Raw genomic sequence first — 21852 nt, 5'->3', positions numbered from 1 at the left:
ACGACATTATGCTCAATCTCTAGTAATGAATCTTAAATTCTCCCCACTAACTGAATTTGAAAAATTATGCGTGGAGGGCTCGTCCCCTAAGGGTATGATTTTGCGCACCTATCAGCTTTTGACCACGGATCTATCGCCGATCGGACCGCGACATGCCTACATGGATAAATGGGAGCGAGCCCTGGGTGTAGACATACCTCTGGTATGCTCATATGGTCTCAGGCCTCTAAGAGCTCCATATGTACGCTCTATAAAGAGAACCAATACAAAATTTTATTTCATTGGTATCAGACCCCGGACTTGCTCCGCTCCATATACCCCTCAGCTGATCCCCCATGCTGGCGATGCTGTAAAGATAGGGGGATGCTATTTCATAGTTATTGGACCTAGCCTCTAATATTCCCTATTGGCATATGGTACACTCCTTGCTCCAGTCCATCTTTGATACTGATTTGCCCTTGGATCCGAAGGCCTTCCTTTTGGGTCTCCCACCGATCTCTCTCTCTAAAGTGTCAAAAAAACTCATGTCACATATCTTAACAGCAGCACAATGTTTGGCGGCCCTAAAGTGGAAACAGAGAGAACCCCCCTCGATATCCGAACTGCACTCCAGAATCAGAGATGTCAGAGAATGGAGTACCTGACAGCCTCTCTAAATGACGCACTTGAAAAGCATAACCGAATATGGGAACCCTGGGTCCTCTTGGAGAACCCCATATCCTAATGATATGTCCCCCTTGACCACTTCTGGTGGGTCCTTGTTGGGGGGGGTCCGGGCTCTGGAGGCGGTTGGTTGTCCTTTCTTCCTCTCTACCTTCTATTACTATCCTACTCTTCTCTATTTTTCTACTCTACCCTACCCCTCTCCTATTCAATTTTGTTTCTTTATTCGGAGTTCACAATGCTGTGCTGTCTGGATAACATTATGATTTTGTATGCATCCTACGGTAATAAGTAAAGCTAGTTATACATTGATCTGTACCTTTATTCATCTGTCTGCTGATGGTATACCAGACGTACCTGTTCTACTACATATTGTATTCTCCTGTATTTTATGTTGTCAATTTTTGTTTTTATTTTTCTTTTTTCTTAAAAATCAATAAAAATTGTCAGTTATTAAAAAAAAAAAAAAAAAGTAGATTGACATTCAGGGCTATAATTTTAGTTTGGTTCAGTAGTAGTAAAGGTAACAGATTAGGTAATGTAATATGGGGAGAAGAGATATACAGGAGGATGTTGTAGGCAAACTGGGCACATTTGTGCTTGTGTCGACTGCAAGTTATCCCTCGAATATCTGAGTGAGAGAGGATAGTGACAGCCAGGGGCTTCATGACTACTGCAAAAAGTAGTAGAGATAACAGACAGCCCTGTCTGGTGACTCGCTGAATGGAGATGAAGGAAGATTTACGTTTGTTCTCTGATGGAATTGTATGCCCTTGGAAGGTGAAAGCTTTGTGCAAGTCTGGTGGCAGAAGCATGATTTCCCTATGGATAGGAGTGTCCCATCAAGAATGAAGTGCGGAAATGAGAGCTAGTGTCCTGCATACTTGATCCAGTGTCTGGCAGTATCGAATGAACCCTTATTGGTCGCTGTGTATGTATTTTTCTGGGAAAGAATTAAGGCACAGGGCAGATATTTTAGTGAGTATTTTGAAGTTGCAGTTGATCAAAAATAAAAAATAAAAAATCGGGCGCCGGGAGGTAGTTAGTGACATCTTTGTGGTTTTTAGGAATGACACTGATGAAGGCTATATTCTTGTCCAGAGGAATGGAGCCTCCATCTTGTAAATAGTTAAAATGGTATACCAAGTGGGGGTCTAGGTGTTCAGAGAATTTCTTATAGTAGTTTTTGGGAAGCCCGTCTGGACCCCGAGATTTGTTTGATTTGAAAGTTTAACAATGTCCTATTTTTGACTGCAGTGTTGTGAAAATATAAATGTATGCCTATACCATAACAGAAACATTGCTGCATCATCATTATTCTGTGCTAGTATATTCCTCACTACATTACTGCTAACAATGGCCTTCATTTAGATGCACTGTTCGGCAGTGCCATTGTATCCAGGCAGTCATGGATGCTGCAGCTGCCTAAATAGAAAAACTGGCAGTGGACATTTCTCCATCCATGCAGTTTAGTGTGGATGGGGGAATCGACTGATTTTATGCTAGCCATTCAGGGGCCATGTATTGGTAGCATGGGAATACAGTGGCAGCCTTCATACTGAGATTGTAGTTTTGCCTTTTACAGGATGAATGGAATTAAAATAGATGGAATGTGATAGGCTTTGTTTAAGTTAAATCTAGATGGTTTCTTTGGTAGTTTTCAATTCACAAATTTACCCGGTGATCCTGCCAGTTCCCCTTCTGACCATGACAAGCACACTAGCAGATCCATGCTGCCTTGATCTTGGTCCCTCTTCTGAGTTCCAGAGCTCCGGAGAGGGAAGAGTTACATGTGGCTGGGTGTGCAATAATGTGACAATGATAGCCATAAGGACACAGAGATCAGGAGCAGCACCCAAAGGAATGACCTTTTCCTTATTGCTGTAATGGAATTTCAGTGTGAGCAAGGCAATTGTTTAATGTACAAGTGGCAGGGGCCATTTCCACACACCGCAAGGGGAACCGCAATGTGCAGACGTGCCAAGAGATGAAAATACCCCAATGACCGGCAGCCAATGCCATGTATCTGACTAATGTCTTCCCTTTGTTATCATTTACATCAATATTACACTCTCTGTATGATGCTATAAATTTATGTTGCCTTAGCACATAGATACACCCACTTTGTGCGGAAGAGGGACCATATGAAAGTCTTTTAGTCACGTTACTTCCATATAAAGCTCAAAAAGAGGTATTAAATGTTTAAATATTTTTTTAAATCTATACAATTATGGTACTTTATTACAATTTCATGTATAACTATGTACTTGTGATGTAATTCCCATATACTTTAAGCCTTAGCACATGATGCACAACAATAACAAGTGATGTGAGTGATTAACACGCCATTGCTACAATCTTGGGGTGCAAAGTTTAAACACAGAAATAGGAAGTACTTGCATGCATCAGTATTTGTAGTAGAATACAGGCATTTTTTCAAAAAGTTGGAAATCCTTGGCCGATTGGTCATTGTTAGTGGAAAAAGCCTCCTACCAATCCTATGCCATAGTGGAAAGAAAAGAAAGAAGGGATAACAAAGGCACACAAACTGGAAAGATCAAGAAAACTGTGTAGGTTCCAAACAACCAATCAGATTGTGTTCTTCATTGGAACATGGATTAAAAAATTCTGGCTGACTAATATCCATCCTGTGAACACTAAATTTATCATCCTTATCATTAATGTTAAACATGGGTGAACATACAAGCTCTCCAGGAGAAAGTGTCCCTAACCCAGGGCCCCAACACTGCAAGACAACAGTGCTAACCTCTGACTAACCAAGCTGACAATCTCTACACATCTCACCGTACTAATTCTTACAAATGCTTTCACAATAAATATATATGTTTCCCATTAATCAGTATTAAAACATTAGGGTTCTATTAGGGTATTAGGGTAACAAATCAACTTAGAAGAAAAAAAGAAAAATTACTGAGTTTTGCCTTTATTGTGGTCTAAAGGCTCTGCAAACTATTAGATCTGACCACTTACCATCTTGGTTCCCCCATTCCCAGTCAGGTCCTCGCACCACTTTGGCACCCTGGAAGATTCCTTTAAGCACTAAGCGTGGCAAGCCTTGGCGAGGTGTCAATGAGACTCTGCAGAGGGAAAAAAATAAAAAACAGGATTTCAGAGTATTAACAAATTTAAAGAAAACCTGCCAGGGTGGATGTTACTTGTCTAAGAAGCGACTTTTTTCCAGAGCTGCAGTTCCACACTGCCCTACGCTATGAAGTGGTGTAAATTGTGTGAAAGACACATCCTAGTACAACCTAAATGGTTGTACCTGGCACTGGAACTAGCACAATGAAGCAACTTCCAGAGCTGGGTGGAAGACCCTGCTGAGACATGCAATAGCTGCCCTCACAGGTTTTCTTAAAATAAAACAGCATAAAACAGTAAACTTTATTAAAGATAAGGCAGCATAATAGCATTAAACAACACAGCCCTACAGTTAAGGGATTAATCCACTCAAAATTTTGAATACCGGGTCATGCTCAAGAGTTAAACCACCAAATCAGTCAGTAACTCTGGTGGCGAGATCTCTAAGTTCCTGGGTTTGCTGCATATATTAAAAGAGGTTTAAAATCTCCATGATGGCATTTACTTAATATATGGAATGCAAAAAAGTGATTGAGACATGCAACGGTGGGTGAGAACACCCACCATTGCAAATCATGTACACCCTTCACATATGGCCAAGTTTCAGCTTCAAATCTGTGCATTTAATCAAATGAAAAAAAAACAGAAACAGAAAGAGCGCTACAGGTCACTCTCAGCAATGCCCATTTACAGTTTTTACAGTAGATTATCTTTTGCCAAGCAATGTTAATTAGCTCTGGGATTGTCTCCACTGCTCATTTTACAACATGCCAATTACTGAAGGACAAAATGTATCAGTTACAAACTGCAACAATTATCCGTCTGCCAAAAGCATTTAACAAACAAATAAAGAACAGTTTAAATTAAAAAAAAAAAAAAAAAACATGGTTAGTTTTTATATAATAAAAGGTCAGCTTTGTTTCAATTATTGCACGTCCTGTCCATTGCCCAGAAACTAGGACATCCAGGTCTTTCAGGTATCTCTACATGTTGCTAGCTGGGACTAGATACATTTAAGAACAGATTGGTTGCCAAACATTACAATATTTTTTTTTTCTAGATACCTGCAGGGAACCTATTAGTTCATAGTGCAGTTTGGCAGCATTTCCTATTACATTAATCTAGAAGCATGTCTCCCTCTACTGGTAAGATCTGTATATGCAGATTTAGAACTAGAAAAGTGTTGTACAGTAGTTAAAAAAAAAACAAAAAAACTGGCATGTGTAATCACTGATTTTCAAATGGTCTTCGATAAGAAAGGGCAAAGCCCATCGCCTATTTTTTTAAAAATAGAACTTCGGCCAAAACAATTTCTTTGGTTTTGGATAACTGTGGAGGAGGGGAGGGAAGCTAAACATTCCTAACTATAAGTCCAGCCAAACAAGTTGGTGGTTGAGGGTGGACAAGCGCTGACAGTGAATGTTAAGTGATGTCACCTTGCCAATGGCTGACTGGGCAAAAACAGAGATGAGCTTGATTTGTTTTTTAAATTATTTTTAATGTGTTTTTTTTTTTTTTAATTACCCAAAGAAGTTTTTTTTTTCTCTATTACGGTATCTATGGGTCATATGACCACTAACACACTTGTCGATGGTCAGAAAAGATATCTGGGAAGGAGACGCATGCCAGAGAACAGTGAGGAATTCAGAGATGAAGGGAATGTAATGGAGGAAGTACTGTAAAACCTGTTGAAGAATTCCAGGTATTTTAGCATAGTTACTACTACAGTGATGTTCAGCTTCTGCAGGGATCCCAAAGCAATAGCATATGCATACTTATATTGGCACAATGTAACTATGTAAATGACATTACTTGCTATACTTGTGCTTCCAGTATATATGATACTTTGTAAGGGAAAAGTAGTTTGCCAGGATTACTATTGTTTCTCACTTAACAAGCACTATAGCCACAGGCCTACCCTGCCTTCACCTATGTGCACAGTAGCCCAAACTTTCAAGTTTGTAAAAATATCTTTTTTTCGAAAATGTGTTTTGTTGCCGACTGCTTCCCATATATCCACCTGGCATTTAATCTTTGTAGGCAGCACAGTAGGCAGAGTTATATGATCACAACATACACTTTCGAGGAATAACATCCACATTGTAATAGCAATGCAAACAATAAGTTCATTTTGACAATCCAACATAAGCCAAGTTGAAAAATCTCCTTTCTTGTTCTGTGTGCTGCCTGTGTGCTGTCCATCTCTTTCAACATCTTCCTGGATTCTCTGCATGCTTTGCAGCTTCTCCTCTGCTTATTCCTTTGGTCTACTTTCGATTTCTAAGAACTACATATCCCATGGTACCTCACTGCCTGCAATCAGTAATGATGTGGTACGATTCCTGTATTGATTCCGCCTCTTGAAATGGCTCCTCTTAGCACATCTGTAGTTCAGAGGAAAGGCTCTGTGCAATGTGTTTCACAGGCCATAGTGAATACAATTCTAAGAAACAGATGTGTGGGATTTTTCACAAAGCAAGTTTAAAAACTTCAAGATCACTCAGATTAATAGGAGCAGGCTTGAAATTACTGAAATAGAATGTGGAAATCAATATATGCGTCAGGGAACTATTCAGAACAAACATTAGCATGTGCTGAGAAGAAGACAGCAGAACAAAAATGTGCATGCGTTAAGGAAAAGACCGGCATAGTTGCCAATGCTATACATGGTCATGTTCGTTTGCAAAGAAATGTGCTCATACACATGACTGCATGTGTTGGCGCCAACATTCACACTGGTGCATGTTCACACACACCTGCTGCCAAGACTGGTACCATAAGGCCCTATAAAAGGACAGTGGCTGCACTCAGTGTGCTGGATGATCCTCAGGTACCAGTACTCCTTGCTCCTGTGTATCCTGCATTTCTTGGACCTCCTGTTACCAATCTGGCTTGTCTCTGGATTTTCCTGCTGCCTGACTCCTGGTTTTGACCCCGACTTGCTCGGAAAGACTCTGCTTCTCCTGTCTTACCGTGTATGACTCTGGCCTGTTATCCAACTACTTTTCTGCCTGCTCCAGCTGATTCCTGTGTATGACCTTGGCTACTGTTCCTAACCATGCTTCAGCACTCTCTCTAGCTTGCCTCTCTGTGTATGACCGCGGCTTCTTTCCTGACTATGCCTCTTTAGCCCGGCCCTGTCAGTCTGACCACGCTTCTACCTTGGGTGCCATCCTGCTTGTGGCCGCTGCCCTGGTACTGCTGCATTTACAAGGGCAACAGTCCAGTGGACTGCAAGCAGAGCTACTTAAAATGCACCCGTACTTCTTTGCTTGGTGCTCAGCCGCAAGGGAAGCCTCCACGTCAAGTAGGCATCAGACCAGGTATATGACTATATGAGAGCAGAAATCTCCTATTTTTGTTATAACCAAGGGTCATATTAAAATTGGAATTTCCAATTGGCCTCCTCATGGTTGGTGTTCATCTGCTGCAATTGTTTATAATAATTGACTAGTCAGGTTAGCATTAGATACAGTTAGGGCCAGTGTGCAAGTCAAGAGCAGACAGAAACATTGAAGCTGTCACTGCAGATTTGTTTTTGAGGCAGCAAGCTCTGGGGCTGTGATCCTGACTGTTTCTTTACTACTTGCCAAATCCCTAACTCAAACAAGCATGAGTACATCAGATGTCCAGACACTTTGCTGGCTGTATTCTGGCCCCTGGTCTGTAACTTGCAATGTAATAAACGATAGGACTGACAGTTCCCGAACTTACAACTTCAAAAGCAAGTCTGCATTGACAGTTTGTTAAATATGTTAGGCAATTCCTGCAGGGTACTGCATTATGAGTTTCTCTTCTTTGCCATCTGAACTGAAAATGAAGAGACTGGAAACAGGGTCCACCAAGCCTGCCATCTGTGAATGAAGCCCCTTCCAAGAAGAATGATCACACTACATTAATACAATTAACTGACTTCTGCTTAAGAGAGTGTTGCTCTTTCATTAGCGGTTTCATTAGCTCCACTAGTGCTGTCAATTTCAGCAATAGGATTTGATGTGCAGCCAAGATTCTCTCCATCCCACAGTGATATCTATCAATTGACTGGCTGTCTGAGGTGGCAGCAGTAACACTCCATGCAGGTGGTAGCCTGGTTTGGCTGTTACACTAATCACCTCCGATTTCTAGTGTCACCAAAGACAGCACAGAAATGAGCACATCACCAGAGCTCAGGAAGTCATCTGTAATTCTGAAAAGCAGTATTTCATAGTAAACCAGTCAACCTAATTCTTATAGTTCTAAGCACAGCACAGCGAAAATCAATACATTAGCAACAGATGAATGGTACTCAGCTTACCCACTAGCCTCTTAAGACATTTTTGCACCATGTCTGACAGTACAATTAAAGATGAACTCCAAGGAAACAGCATTCCCTATATTTTAAAAGGAATGTGTTGTGTGTTCGTATGTAATCTCTTTAATATTCATTGCTAAAAAAAAGTGTATTTATTTTTCTAGTCAGTCAAACAGGAAATTCTGCTTTTTAATATTTTGTGTTTGTCTATTTCCAGTCAGCAGGCTATTTTCACACGATAACCTATCTAAGCTGCTCTGTTGGAAAAAAAATGATTACAAAGCTCAGTAGCTCTGGGAGTCATGCTAGTTATGGTCAGTCTTCCAAGGTCCAATGGGACATGCAGTTGCACAACAGTTGGAGGACTGTAGTTTGCCCACCCCTGGAAATGCATACCCACAATGTAAAAAATGTATAATCTTAAAGAATAATTCTACTTTTGCATCCAAAATTAAAATGTTACCTATGAACACCCTCCCCACTCTTTTGGTCACTGTTACACTTAGAAATTTCTTTGCCGCCTACATCTGTCCACTTGCTAACCCGTACACCTCTCACTCCGCACACAGCCCATGAGGCTGTGCATCAGAATTACGTGAGTGCTGACCAATGAGAATGATTTCTTACGTCAGGGACAGGAGAAGTGATTCTCATGACCACACACCAATGATGGCATTATTCAGTAAATGGGCAAACGTGGGCAGTGGAGGACTTGATAAAGAGGAGGTAAGTGCAATGGGGAATAGAGGAGTGGGAAGGGTGTTGATAGATAGCATTTTTGGATACAAAACTAGAATAACCCTTTTAAAAAGTAGAATATATATATATATATATATATATATATATATATATATATATATATATATATATATATATATATATATATGCACACACATAAACATAGACTGGGTAGAGGGAACCGCGCATTCATCTAAAGCTCACCATTTCCTAAACGTCAGGACAATTTCATGGGTCAGTGGGTCAGATGATAAATGCACCAACTAGAAACAAAGCGTTACTAGACTTACTGATTACCAATACAGACCTGATCACGGATGTGCAAATACAGGGCAATTTAGAAAACAGTGACCACAGGTCAAATCGCTTCAGTATAAATCACACAGATGATAGGAAACATAAGGAGAATACAAAGACACTGAATTTCAAAAGAGCCAACATCCCTAAACTACGATCCCTGCTAGAAGGTACTAAATGGGATAAAATCTTAGAAACACAGAACACAAAGGAAAAATGGATATGCTTTAAGAGCATATTAAATAAGGGTATTAGTCAGTGCATCCCAATGGGAAATACATTTAAAAGAGCTAAAAGTCCTGGGTGGCTTAACTCCAATGTAAAAATGCATATAAAAGCAAAAGAGAAGGCCTTCAAAAATATAATTTTTCCGTCATACTTACCTGTAAAATGCTTTTCTTTGAGTACATCATGGGACACAGAGTTAGGCTAATATTCATTACCTGCTGGGTTACACTTCATCTCCAGGTGAATGGACACTGGTAGACCAAAGGTCTTTAGACAGGAAGTGATCCCCTATATAACCCCTCCCATACAGGAAGTACTTCAGTTTTGTAGCAAGCACTGAATCCTCAAAAAAAGTGGAGTGATCTCGGTGTCCCATGATGTACAGGTGTATGACGAAAAAATCCTATTTTCTTTTTCATACATCATGGGACACAGAATTAGGCTAATATTCATTACCCGCTGGGACGTCCCAGAGCAATAGCCTTGAGGGGAGGGAGACACCCTGCCAAACAATAGCCATCAGACCTTATACGGCAGGCGGCAGTACACCGCAGCCGAAAGCCAAATCCTCGGCTGCTCGAACATCCACTTGATAAACTTTTGTGAACGTATGCACTGAAGACCAGGTAGCAGCCTTACAAATCTGAGCCACAGATACCTGATGGTGAAAAGCCCAGGAGGTTTCTACACCCCTGGTAAACTGAGCTCTCACCCTAAAGGGAGGAGCTTTAAGTTTCAGACCATAAGCCTGAATGACCAATTGACGGACCCATTGGCAATGGAAGCCTTGGAACCTGCCTGCCCCTTCTTGGGTCATTTTGGTAAAACAAAAAAGGAGTCTGATCCTCAGATCTCCACAGATCTAGACAAATAAACCTTGACTGCCCGGACAACGTCCAAGGAATGCAGTTGTCTCTCTTCCGCCGCATGAGGCTGAGAGAAAGAAGAAGGCAAAATAATGTCCTGATTTAAATGAAAGGCTGACACCACTTTTGGCAAAAAGGATGGAACAGGTCGTAACTCGACCCTGTAGTGGTGAAGGCTCAATTATGGTTCCCTGCATGAAAGGGCTGCCAACTCCGACACCCTTCTAGCCGAAGTGATGGCCATCAGGAAGGCTAGCTTGTGTGACAGCAAGTCTAATGGAATTTCTTTGATATGTTCAAATGGTTGTTTCTGTAACACAGACAGCACCACGTTCAAGTCCCAAGGACACATAGGTGACCTAATGGGGGGAATCAAGCGAGTTGCCCCCTACATAAATGTTTGGGCCAGTGAATGGGAGGCTAAAGGCCTTTGGAAGAATACTGCTAGGGCCGAAACTTGACCTCTGATTGTACTCAAAGCCAATATGATTTCCACAGCTGACTGTAGAAAAAAGAGAATTCTCCCAATCACATATTTCCGAGGATGCCATTTTTTGGCTTCACACCAAGCAATATAAGTCTTCCAGACCTTATGATAGATCTTCCCAATGACAGCTTTTCTTGCATGCACTAGGGTAGACACCACTGGTCCCAAGATGCCACGGTCCTTTAACATTCTGGCTTCAATAGCCATACCGTCAAATTTAGAGACTGTAAATTGGGGTGGAATATAGGACCTTGAGACAGTAGATCGGGGCGACGTGGAAGCGTCCATGGCCAGTCTATTGTCAGTCTCACAATCTCCGGAAACCAGGGCCTTCTGGGCCAGGCTGGTGCCACCAGAATGACTGGAACCCCCTTTCTTCGAATCCTGCGCAACAAATGTGGAAGGAGAGGGATCGTAGGGAAAGCATAAACCAGGGAGTACTGGCTCCATGGAACTACCAGAGCATCTTCTCCGATTGCCAGAGGATTTCTTATTCGGGACACAAACTGCTTTAGCTTGTTGAACCTGGATGCCAGTAGGTCGACTTCTGGCCATCCCCAACGTTGGCAAATTTATTGGAACACCCCTGGGTGTAGGGACCATTTTCCCGGGCAGATCTGCTGACGGCTGAGATAATCTGCCTTCCGGTTCTCTACTCCTGGGAAATTGACTGCCAATAGAAACTGCACATGTCCCTCTGCCAAGGCTAGTATGTGGTTCACCTCCTTCAGAGCTGAACGACTCCTGGTACCGCCTTGGTGGTTTATATAAGCCACTGCAATGGCATTGTCGGGCTGAACCCAGACAGGGCAGCCCTGAAGCTCCACCGTCCAGGACTGCAGGGCCAGAGGTTCTGCCTGTAATTTCAGGACGTTGATGGGCAGGATCTGTTCTGTCCTTGACCATTTCCCTTGAGCTATCAGCCCCTCTAGGGTTGCTCCCCAGCCTGAGAGACTGGCATTTGTAGTCAGTACTCTCCAAGTTACCGGGAGGAAGGATTTTCCCTTTCGCAGGTTCTGAACCTGCAACCACCAGTTTAGACTTAAGCGTGCCCTTGGAGATAAGAACATTGGATAATCCAGGGCTTGTCCTCTTCTGTTCCAAGCCAACAAGCTGTCTTGTTGAAAAGGTCTGGAATGGAACTGGGCATAGGGCACTGCCTCGATGGAGGATACCATCCTCCCTAGAAGACTCATACAGAGCCGAATGGAGGGTTGTCTGATGCCCCTTATTTGATGCACCTGATCCTTCAGGACACAGATCCTTGCAGGTGGCAAGTATACTCTTGCTTGGACCGTATCTAGGATCAGACCTAAATACTTTAGACTTTGAGCTGGTTTCAAGGTATTTATGATCCAGCCTAAGCTTTTCAAATACCGCACTGTTCATGCTATGCTCTGTTCTAGAGCCTGTAATGAGTGATCTCTGAGCCGGAGGTCGTTCAGATACCTGAGCACCAGGATCCCTTGGGCCCTTAAAAGACCCAGTACTAGTGCTAGGACCTTTGTGAACACCCAGGGGGCTGTAGCAAGCCCGAAGGGTAGAGACACAAACAGAAAATGACATTCCTCTACTGCAAATCGCAGGAACCTCTGATGAGGCTGAAAGATAGGTACATGTAAATACGCGTCTTTTATATCGATGGAGGCTAAAAAGTCTCCCATCTGGAGGGAGGCTACAATTGAGCGGAAAGACTCCATCCTAAAGGACTGGATTAGTAGATACTGGTTCAGGGATCTTAGGTCCAAAAATGGGCCTTGTGTCCCTGTTTGGTTTTTGAACCGTAAACAGGTTCGCTCTTTCGGATACAGGAACCTGTACAATCACTCCTTGATGCACTAAATGATGTAGTGCCTGAAATCATAAGTCTCTTTTTGGAGGATCCGAGGGAAAGCTGGATCTTAGAAACCTCTGAGGGAGAACCCCCCGCAACTCCAGCTTGTAACTGCAGGATATAGTTGAGGTGATACACTCGTCTTGAACTACTGTTCTCCAAATGTCCGCAAAGTGCAGCAGCCTTCCCCCCACCCGTTAGAGTGGGGTCTTCCCCTCAAAAGGAGGGCTTGGTGCTGGGTTTAGAACCCAGGGCTTTTTCTGGACCCAGGGCTTTTTCTGGCCCTGGCCTTGCATCTTGCCCTTGGCCTTAGCGCCCTGTTGGTGGAGGAAATGCCTTGGCGCTGAGACATTTGAGGAAGCAGTCCCTGAGTGCTTTTCTCCACAGGAAGTAGAGAACTCTTCCCTTGGATATATTTGTCCAAATGATCACCAAATAAACGTTCCCCTATGAAAGGGGAAACCTGCCAATAACTTTTTACAAGTAAGCTCGGCTGACCAGTTCTTAAGCCACAAAAGTCTGTGCATATGTACAGACAAGAGAGCCAAATGAGAAACCTGCTGTATTGAATCCTTTTAAGGCGTCAACAACAAAAACACAGCGCTCAAGGAATATCAGTCTTATTTTCAGCCAGATCATCCTCCCGGTTAGGCCCGTAAGGCCGTCTGATCTGATCCTTTACAGACTGGCAATACCAATTGCTGCAACAGCTGGCTGAATAGCTGAACTGGCCAAACAAAAGGAAGCTTTTCATAATGACTCCAATTTCTTGTCAACAGGGTCTTTCAAGCCCTGTGCGTTATCTACCGGACAAGTTAAGTTCTTGTTTAAAGGAAGAGACTGCTGCATCTACGGCTTGCATGCTCCACTTCTTAACAAATGTTTTATCCATGGGATATAAAAGGGAAAACCTCTTAAAGAGGAACAAAAATCCTGTCAGAATGTTCCCAATCAGTATACACCGCCTGTTCCAACAGAGGGTGTAAGGGGAAAGCGGCCTGAATAGGCCTCAGGGACCCCAAAGAGGACCAGGGGGGCTCAGTAACCTCTGCAAGAGGCAACAAAGGCAGAACGAACCATTTCGGTAAGAGTCAGGATCAAAAGCCTCTGCAACTGAGAGGCAGATGTCAACTGGATATCTTCTTGTACAGATTTCTCAGAAGCAGACTCATCCACCAAGCCCTCCACAGAATCCTGAGCTTTTTAGCTCTTCCCCATCCTCAACCCATTCCTGCTCCAAACTAGCAGGCTCCGGAGAGGGGGATCTGTCAGGCTTCTTACCACCTTGCGGAATGGAGGCCATCATGCCAGCAATCCTGTGCTCTAACCCAGCTAGGGCCAAGGACAGTTCATCCTTGGTGATAAAGGGTGAAGCAGCAGCCTTGACTGTAGGCACAATACCAGATAGGCGCAGCGGCTCAGATTGCTCAGAAGCCCTTGGTCTTTCAGGGGATACAACACTAGGGATACGACTAGGTTCATCAGGAACTACTGATGACATAGGTATGACCTTCCCTGTAGTGTTAGTCCCGCTCCTTTTTTTTGAGGACATTTACTAGCCACAAAAATAGAGAGTATCTGGGTGTAGTATTAACACACCTCAGAAGGGAGATCCTTTAATAGGACTCACCAAGCCCCCATGCAACAATCCTGCTAAGCACCTTTAGCCTGCCCAGCAACACCTGGTGACTCACGTGACCCGGGTAAGGAGAAATGCACCGCTGCAAATGCCTGGTTCAGAGCCTGCGCTGTATCCCACAGCTGCTTTCTGGAAGCACTGCATGCTTGGCATACACAGCTTAAATAAGCTGGCTGTGCACCGGAAGGTTCTGTGCATGCGTGCGGACACACGAGTGGTCCCAGCGAACGGGCTAGGCTGGATTCATGTATGATGCAAAACTTCGTATGCCCAGATAAAGGCTACGGCGCATGTGTGGGGAAGCCGTGTGCACCATGGCCGCCAAACAAACCGCTAAGCCCAGCGGTGCTCTTGCGAACGCACATGCGCCATGGTGAACCAAGGCGAAATGGCGCACAATTGTGCGCCATCAAACAGGTAAAAAACAGCCAGGCAAAAGCAAAAAATTACACTTTGCAAACACCCACAGCTAGCCCAAACTCCCCCGTATGGTAACCGCACACAGGTGTCCAGTCTCTAGCTAGATTGACTGATTGTTACAATCACTGGGACACCCCACAATAAATAAAGAAGTTTCACTTACCGGTCCAGGCACAGGGCAGCTTAGAAACTAAGAGCCCAATCTTCACCCTTCACGATGGGTTCCTGTCACTTGAACCGTTTGTGGGACTAGAGACCTGGCGCTCAGAGAGATCAAACAACCATGCCATCCACCTTGCAGACACTGCTAAAAAACTGAAGTACTTCCTGTATCAGAGGGGTTATATGGGGATCACTTCCTGTCTAAAGACCTTTGGTCTACCAGTGTTCATTCCCCTGGAGATGAAGTATAACCCAGCAGGTAATGAATATAAGCCTAACTCTGTCCCATGATGTATGAAAAAGAAAAATACAAGGCTGAGGGATCATCATCAGCTTTCTAACTTTACAAAGAATGCAACAATAAATGTAAGGGTGCAATCAGGGCGGCTAAGATAGAACACGAAAGGCAGAAGAGAGTAAAAAAAATCCCAAGAAATTCTTTAAGTATATAAATAGTAATAAAGGGAGGTCAGATCATATTGGTCCCATAAAGAATGATGAAGGGAATCTGGTTACTAAGGATGGCGAAGGTATTAAATTATTCTTCTCCTCAGTGTTCACGAGGGAAACGGGGGGCTTCAGTAACCAAGACTGCAATGTTTATCCTCATGATGTCACAGGAAGCACCCTCATGGCTAACAGAGGATAGAAATAGAAATAGACCTGAAAAACTTAACATTAATAAGGCACCGGACCAAATGGCTTGCACCCGAAGGTCTTTAAGGAAGTCAAGTAAGTGCCAGACCATTCTTCCTAATTTTTACGAACAGTCTACTGACTGGAATGGTACCAGCTGATTGGAGAAAAGCCAATGTAGCACCAATATTTAAAAAAGGGCCAAGATACATCCCTGGGAATTACAGACCAGTTAGCCTAAAGTCAATAGTATGCAAGTTCTTGGAGGGAATGATAAGGGGCTATATACAAGATTTTAGTAGTGAAAATTGTATCATTAGCAGTAATCAGCATGGATTCATGAAGATTCGTTCTTGCCAAACAAATCTATTAACCTTCTATGAGGAGGTGAGTTGCAAGCTAGATAAAGGAAGCCCCGTAGATGTGGTGTATCTGGATTTTGCAAAGGCATTTGATACAGTTCTCCATAAACGCTTACTATACAAACTAAGATCTGTTGGCATGGTCCATAGGGTGAGTACATGGATTGAAAACTACAGGGGCAAGTTCAGAGGGTAGTGATAAATGAGGAGTACTTGGAATGGTCTGATGTGGAAAGCGGGGTCCCCCAGGGTTCTGTCCTGGGACCAATCCTATTTAATTTATTCATTAACGGCTCAATCTTAGTATTTGCAGATGATACTAAGCTAACAGGGCAATAACTTCTCCGCTGGATGTGGAAACCTTGCAAGAAGATCTGAACAAATGAATGTGGTAGGCAACTAACATGGCATGAGGTTTAATGTAGAAAAATGTAAAATAATGCATTTTAGTGGCAAAAATATGAATGCAATCTACTCACTAGGGGTTGAACCTCTGGGGGAATCTAGGATGGAGAAGGACCTGGGGGTCCTAATAGGCTCAGCGGTGGCATGCAATGCCAAGCTGCTGCAAGCAAAGCAAACAGAATATCGGAATGCATTAAAAAGGGAATTAACTCCAGCGATAAAATAATTCTCCCACTCTTCAAGACTCTGGTCCGGCTGCCCCTGGAGTATGCTATCCAGTTCTGGGCTCCGTCCTCAGGAAGGATGTGCTGGAACTGGAGAAAGTCCAGAGAAGGGCAACAAAGCTAATAAAGGGACTGAAGGACCTTAGTTATGAGGAAAGGTTACGAGCAATAAATTTATTCTCTCTGGAGAAGAGACGCTTGAGACGGGATCGATTTCAATGTACAAATACCGTACTGGTGACCCCACAATAGGGATAAAACTTTTCCGCAAAAGGGAATTAAAAAAAGACGAGCGGCCATTCCCTAAAATTAGAAGAGAAGCGGTTTAACCTTAAACTGTGTATAGGGTTCTCTACTGTAAGAGTGGTAAGGATGTGGAATTCACTTCCACAGGCAGTGGTTTCAGCAGGGAGCATCGATAATTTCAAAAATCTATTAGATAGACAACTGAACGACCACAACATACAGGGATATACAATGTAATACTGATATATAATCACACACACAGGTTGGACTTGATGGACCTTTTTTTTTTTCAACCTCACCTACTATGTAACTATGTAAGTATCTCACAAAAGTAAGTACACCCCTCACATTTTTGTAAATATATTATTATATCTTTTCATGTGATAACACTGAGGAAATTACATTTTGTAACAATAGAAAGTAGTGAGTGTACAGCTTGTATAACAGTGTAAATTTGCTGTCCTCTAAAAATAACTCAACACACAGCCATTAATGTCTAAACCGCTGACAACAAAAGTGAGTACACCCCTAATATGGAGTTGGCCCGCCCTTTGCAGCTATAACAGCCTCAACTCTTCTGGGAAGGCGGTAAACAAGGTTTAGGAGTGTGTCTATGGGAATGTTTGACCATTCTTCCAGAAGCACATTTGTGAGGTCAGGCACTGTTGTTGGACGAGAAGGCCTGGCTTACAGTCTTCGCTCTAATTCATCCAAAAGGTGTTCTATCGGGTTGAGGTCAGGACTCTGTGTAGGCCAGTGAAGTTCCTCTACCCCAAACTTGCTCATCCATGTCTTTATGGACCTTGTTTTGTGCACTGGTGCGCAGTCATGTTGGAACAGGAAGGGGCTATCCCCAAACTGTTCCCACAAAATTGTGAGCATGAAATTTTCCGAGCCCAACCCTTGCAAAACAACCCCACACCATAATCTCCCGTCCACCAAATGATATACATATATATTTTTTCTTTTTTTTTAATGTACCCTTATCTATTATGGTTTGCAAAGAACACGTCTTTTAAACGCTTCCCGCCCGCCGTACGCCAAATGACGTCCTCGGCTTTGAGCGGGGATAGCTGAATGATGTCTGTAGCTACAGGCATCATTCAGATGTTGTCTTTTAGAGCCGGCGAATCTGTGCACCATAAGAATGATCATAGCGGCTGTTCCGCCGCTTAATCGTTCTTACGGGAGGTGAGAGGGGACCCCCCCCCTTCCGCCGCCCTCCAGTGCTTCTACCGCTACGATCAGTGAGTCGGACACAGGATCCGCCGGCCCTGGATGTTCAGAATAGAGATTTCCGGTGGGCCAGATAGTTGCCAGAGTCTCTACGATCGTTCGGAGGCTGGGCGCAATGTTATGACATCACTGCCAGCCTCTGTATTCAAAAAAATGGCGCCGCTTTTTTTTTCATTTCAGGCTTCCCAGCCTAGAGGTGAGATATGGGGTCATATTGACCCAATATCACACTGTAAAGAGCACCTGTCATGCCATATTCCTATTACAAGGGATGTTTACATTCCTTGTAATAGAAATAAAAGTGATCAAAAAAATGTTTTTGGGAAAAAAAGTGTCAAGCTAGAATAAATAAAGTAAAATTAACAATAAAAAAAAATTTTTTTTTTAACCACTTGAGCCCCGGACCATTATGCTGCCTAAGGACCAGAGGTCTTTTTCCAATTTGGCACTGCGTCGCTTTAACTGCTAATTGCGCGGTCATGCAATGCTGTACCCAAACGAAATTTGCGTCCTTTTCTTCCCACAAATAGAGCTTTCTTTTGATGGTATTTGATCACCTCTGCAGTTTTTATTTTTTGCGCTATAAACGGAAAAAGACTGAAAATTTTGAAAAAAAATGATATTTTCTACTTTTTGTTATAAAAAAAATCCAATAAACTAAATTTTAGTCATACATTTAGGCCAAAATGTATTCGGCCACATGTCTTTGGTAAAAAAAATGTCAATAAGCATATATTTATTGGTTTGCGCAAAAGTTATAGCATCTACAAACTAGGGTACATTTTCTGTAATTTACACAGCTTTTAGTTTATGACTGCCTATGTCATTTCTTGAGGTGCTAAAATGGCAGGGCAGTACAAAACCCCCCCAAATGACCCCATTTTGGAAAGTAGACACCCCAAGGAAATTGCTGAGAGGCATGTTGAACCCATTGAATATTTATTTTTTTTGTCCCAAGTGATTGAATAATGACAAAAAAAAAAAAAAAAAAAATATTTACAAAAAGTTGTCACTAAATGATATATTGCTCACACAGGCCATGGGCCTATGTGGAATTGCACCCCAAAATACATTCAGCTGCTTCTCCTGAGTATGGGGATACCACATGTGTGGGACTTTTTGGGAGCTGAGCCGCGTACGGGGCCCCGAAAACCAAGCACCGCCTTCAGGATTTCTAAGGGTGTAAATTTTTGATTTCACTCTTCACTGCCTATCACAGTTTCGGAGGCCATGGAATGCCCAGGTGGCACAAAACCCCCCCAAAATGACCCCATTTTGGAAAGTAGACACCCCAAGCTATTTGCTGAGAGGCATATTGAGTCCATGGAATATTTTATATTTTTAAAACAAGTTGCGGGAAAGTGACACTTTTTTTTTTTTTGCACAAAGTTGTCACTAAATGATATATTGCTCACACAGGGCATGGGCATATGTGGAATTGCACCCCAAAATACATTTAGCTGCTTCTCCTGAGTATGGGGATACCACATGTGTGGGACTTTTTGGGAGCCTAGCCGCGTACGGGGCCCCGAAAACCAAGCACCGCCTTCAGGATTTCTAAGGGTGAAAATTTTTGATTTCACTCTTCACTGCCTATCACAGTTTCGGAGGCCATGGAATGCCGAGGTGGCACAAAACCCCCCCAAATGACCCCATTTTGGAAAGTAGACACCCCAAGCTATTTGCTGAGAGGCATGGTGAGTATTTTGCAGCTCTCATTTGTTTTTGAAAATGAAGAAAGACAAGAAAAAACTTTTTTTTTTTTCTTTTTTCAATTTTCAAAACTTTGTGACAAAAAGTGAGGTCTGCAAAATACTCACTATACCTCTCAGCAAATAGCTTTGGGTGTCTACTTTCCAAAATGGGGTCATTTGGGGGGGTTTTGTGCCACCTGGGCTTTCCATGGCCTCCGAAACTGTGATAGGCAGTGAAGAGTGAAATCAAAAATTCACGCCCTTAGAAAGCCTGAAGGCGGTGCTTGGTTTTCGGGGTCCCGTACGCGGCTAGGCTCCCAAAAAGTCTCACACATGTGGTATCCCCGTACTCAGGAGAAGCAGCAGAATGTATTTTGGGGTGTAATTTCACATATTCCCATGGCATGTTTGAGCAATATATCATTTAGTGACAACTTTGTGCAAAAAAAAAAAAAATAAAAAAATTTGTCTCTTTCCCGCAACTTGTGTCGCAATATAAAATATTCCATGGACTCGACATGCCTCTCAGCAAATAGCTTGGGGTGTCTACTTTCCAAAATGGGGTCATTTGGGGGGGTTTTGAACTGTCCTGGCATTTTATGCACAACATTTTGAAGCTTATGTCACACATCACCAACTCTTCTAACCACTTGAAGACAAAGCCCTTTCTGACACTCATTGTTTACATGAAAAAGTTATTTTTTTTTTGCAAAAAAATTACTTTGAACCCCCAAACATTATATATTTTTTTAAAGCAAATGCCCTACAGATTAAAATGGTGGGTGTTTCATTTATTTTTTTCACACAGTATTTGCGCAGCGATTTTTCAAACGCATTTTTTGGGGAAAAAACACACTTTTTTAAATTTTAATGCACTAAAACACACTATATTGCCCAAATGTTTGATGAAATAAAAAAGATGATCTTAGGCCGAGTACATGGATACCAAACATGACATGCTTTAAAATTGCGCACAAACGTGCAGTGGCAACAAAGTAAATGCATTTTTAAAAGCCTTTAAAAGCCTTTACAGGTTACCACTTTAGATTTACAGAGGAGGTCTACTGCAAAAATTACTGCCCTCGATCTGACCTTCGCGGCGATACCTCACATGCATGGTGCAATTGCTGTTTACGTTTGACGACAGACCGCCGTTTGCGTTCGCCTTAGCGCGAGAGCAGGGGGCGACAGGGGTGCTTTTTTTTTTTTTCTTTATTATTTTTTTGCTTTTTTATCTTATTTTTAAACTGTTCCTTTCATTTTTTTTTTTTTTAATCATTTTTATTGTTATCTCGGGGAATGTAAATATCCCCTATGATAGCAATAGGTAGTGACAGGTACTCTTTTTTGAAAAAATTGGGGTCTATTAGACCTTAGATCTCTCCTCTGCACTCAAAGCATCTGACCACACCAAGATCGGTGTGATAAAATGCTTTCCCAATTTCCCAATGGCGCTATTTACATCCGGCGAAATCTAAGTCATAAAATGCTCGTAGCTTCCGGTTTCTTAGGCCATAGAGATGTTTGGAGCCACTCTGGTCTCTGATCAGCTCTATGGTCAGCTGGCTGAATCACCGGCTGCATTCTCAGGTTCCCTGTTGAGACAGGAGAGCCAGAGAAAAACACGGAAGACGGTGGGGGGGGTCATTCCCTCCCACGGCTTGTAAAAGCAGTCTAGAGGCTAATTAGCCACTAGGATTGCTTTTACATGAAAGCCGACCGCTGGCTGAAAAGAATGATACCAAGATGATACCTAAACCTGCAGGCATCATTCTGGTATAACCATTCAAAGTCGTGAATGGCGTACCTGAAGACAAAAAAATGGTTAACAATAAAGTACAGTAAACGGTAAAGTATAAAAAATTGCATACCTGAAAAGCAAACATGATAAAACATAATAACAATAAAACATTGCAGAATAGAATACAGTAAAAAAGAGCAGAACAAGAGAGAGAGAACAATAAAACGACAACTATTTTTTTTTATTTTATATATATATATATATTTTTTTTTTTTACACTTTTTTTGTAACTAACTTTTATAAACGGTAACCGGTTCCAGGTTCGGGTCTCTCAAAATGCGATGGCATCTTGGGAGACCCTGTGAAAGTGTGCCTAGTCTGTGCAATGCTGTACCCTACGCTAATACTCAACTAATGAATGGTAGCGTTCAAAACATTCACCAATGCAAAGACCAGGATTGTCAGGACAGGAGGGACAATAATAGCGGGTGTCACGCCTATATTCGCGCTTGCTGCAGACACAACATCTTTTTTGGGGGGGTTCGTTGGGTAGGGGTACTCGGGAGGACATAAAGAAAATG

The 21852-nt window shown here is 42.5% G+C and overlaps 1 protein-coding gene across 10 annotated transcripts in view; it reads right to left on the bottom strand.

Moving 5' to 3' along the window:
- Positions 1-21852, bottom strand: part of MIB2 (MIB E3 ubiquitin protein ligase 2) — a 240650-nt gene that overhangs the window by 107434 nt on the left and 111364 nt on the right. For all 10 annotated transcript variants that reach the window (XM_073602907.1, XM_073602908.1, XM_073602909.1 and 7 more), the window contains one exon: positions 3655-3761. In XM_073602907.1, coding sequence (XP_073459008.1) covers positions 3655-3761 — 107 coding nt within the window. The remainder of the gene's footprint in view (positions 1-3654; positions 3762-21852) is intronic.

This window comes from Aquarana catesbeiana, linkage group LG10, assembly GCF_042186555.1.
Source record: "Aquarana catesbeiana isolate 2022-GZ linkage group LG10, ASM4218655v1, whole genome shotgun sequence".
Taxonomy (NCBI): Eukaryota; Metazoa; Chordata; class Amphibia; order Anura; family Ranidae; genus Aquarana; species Aquarana catesbeiana.
This window is presented reverse-complemented; position numbering and strand designations above follow the sequence as displayed.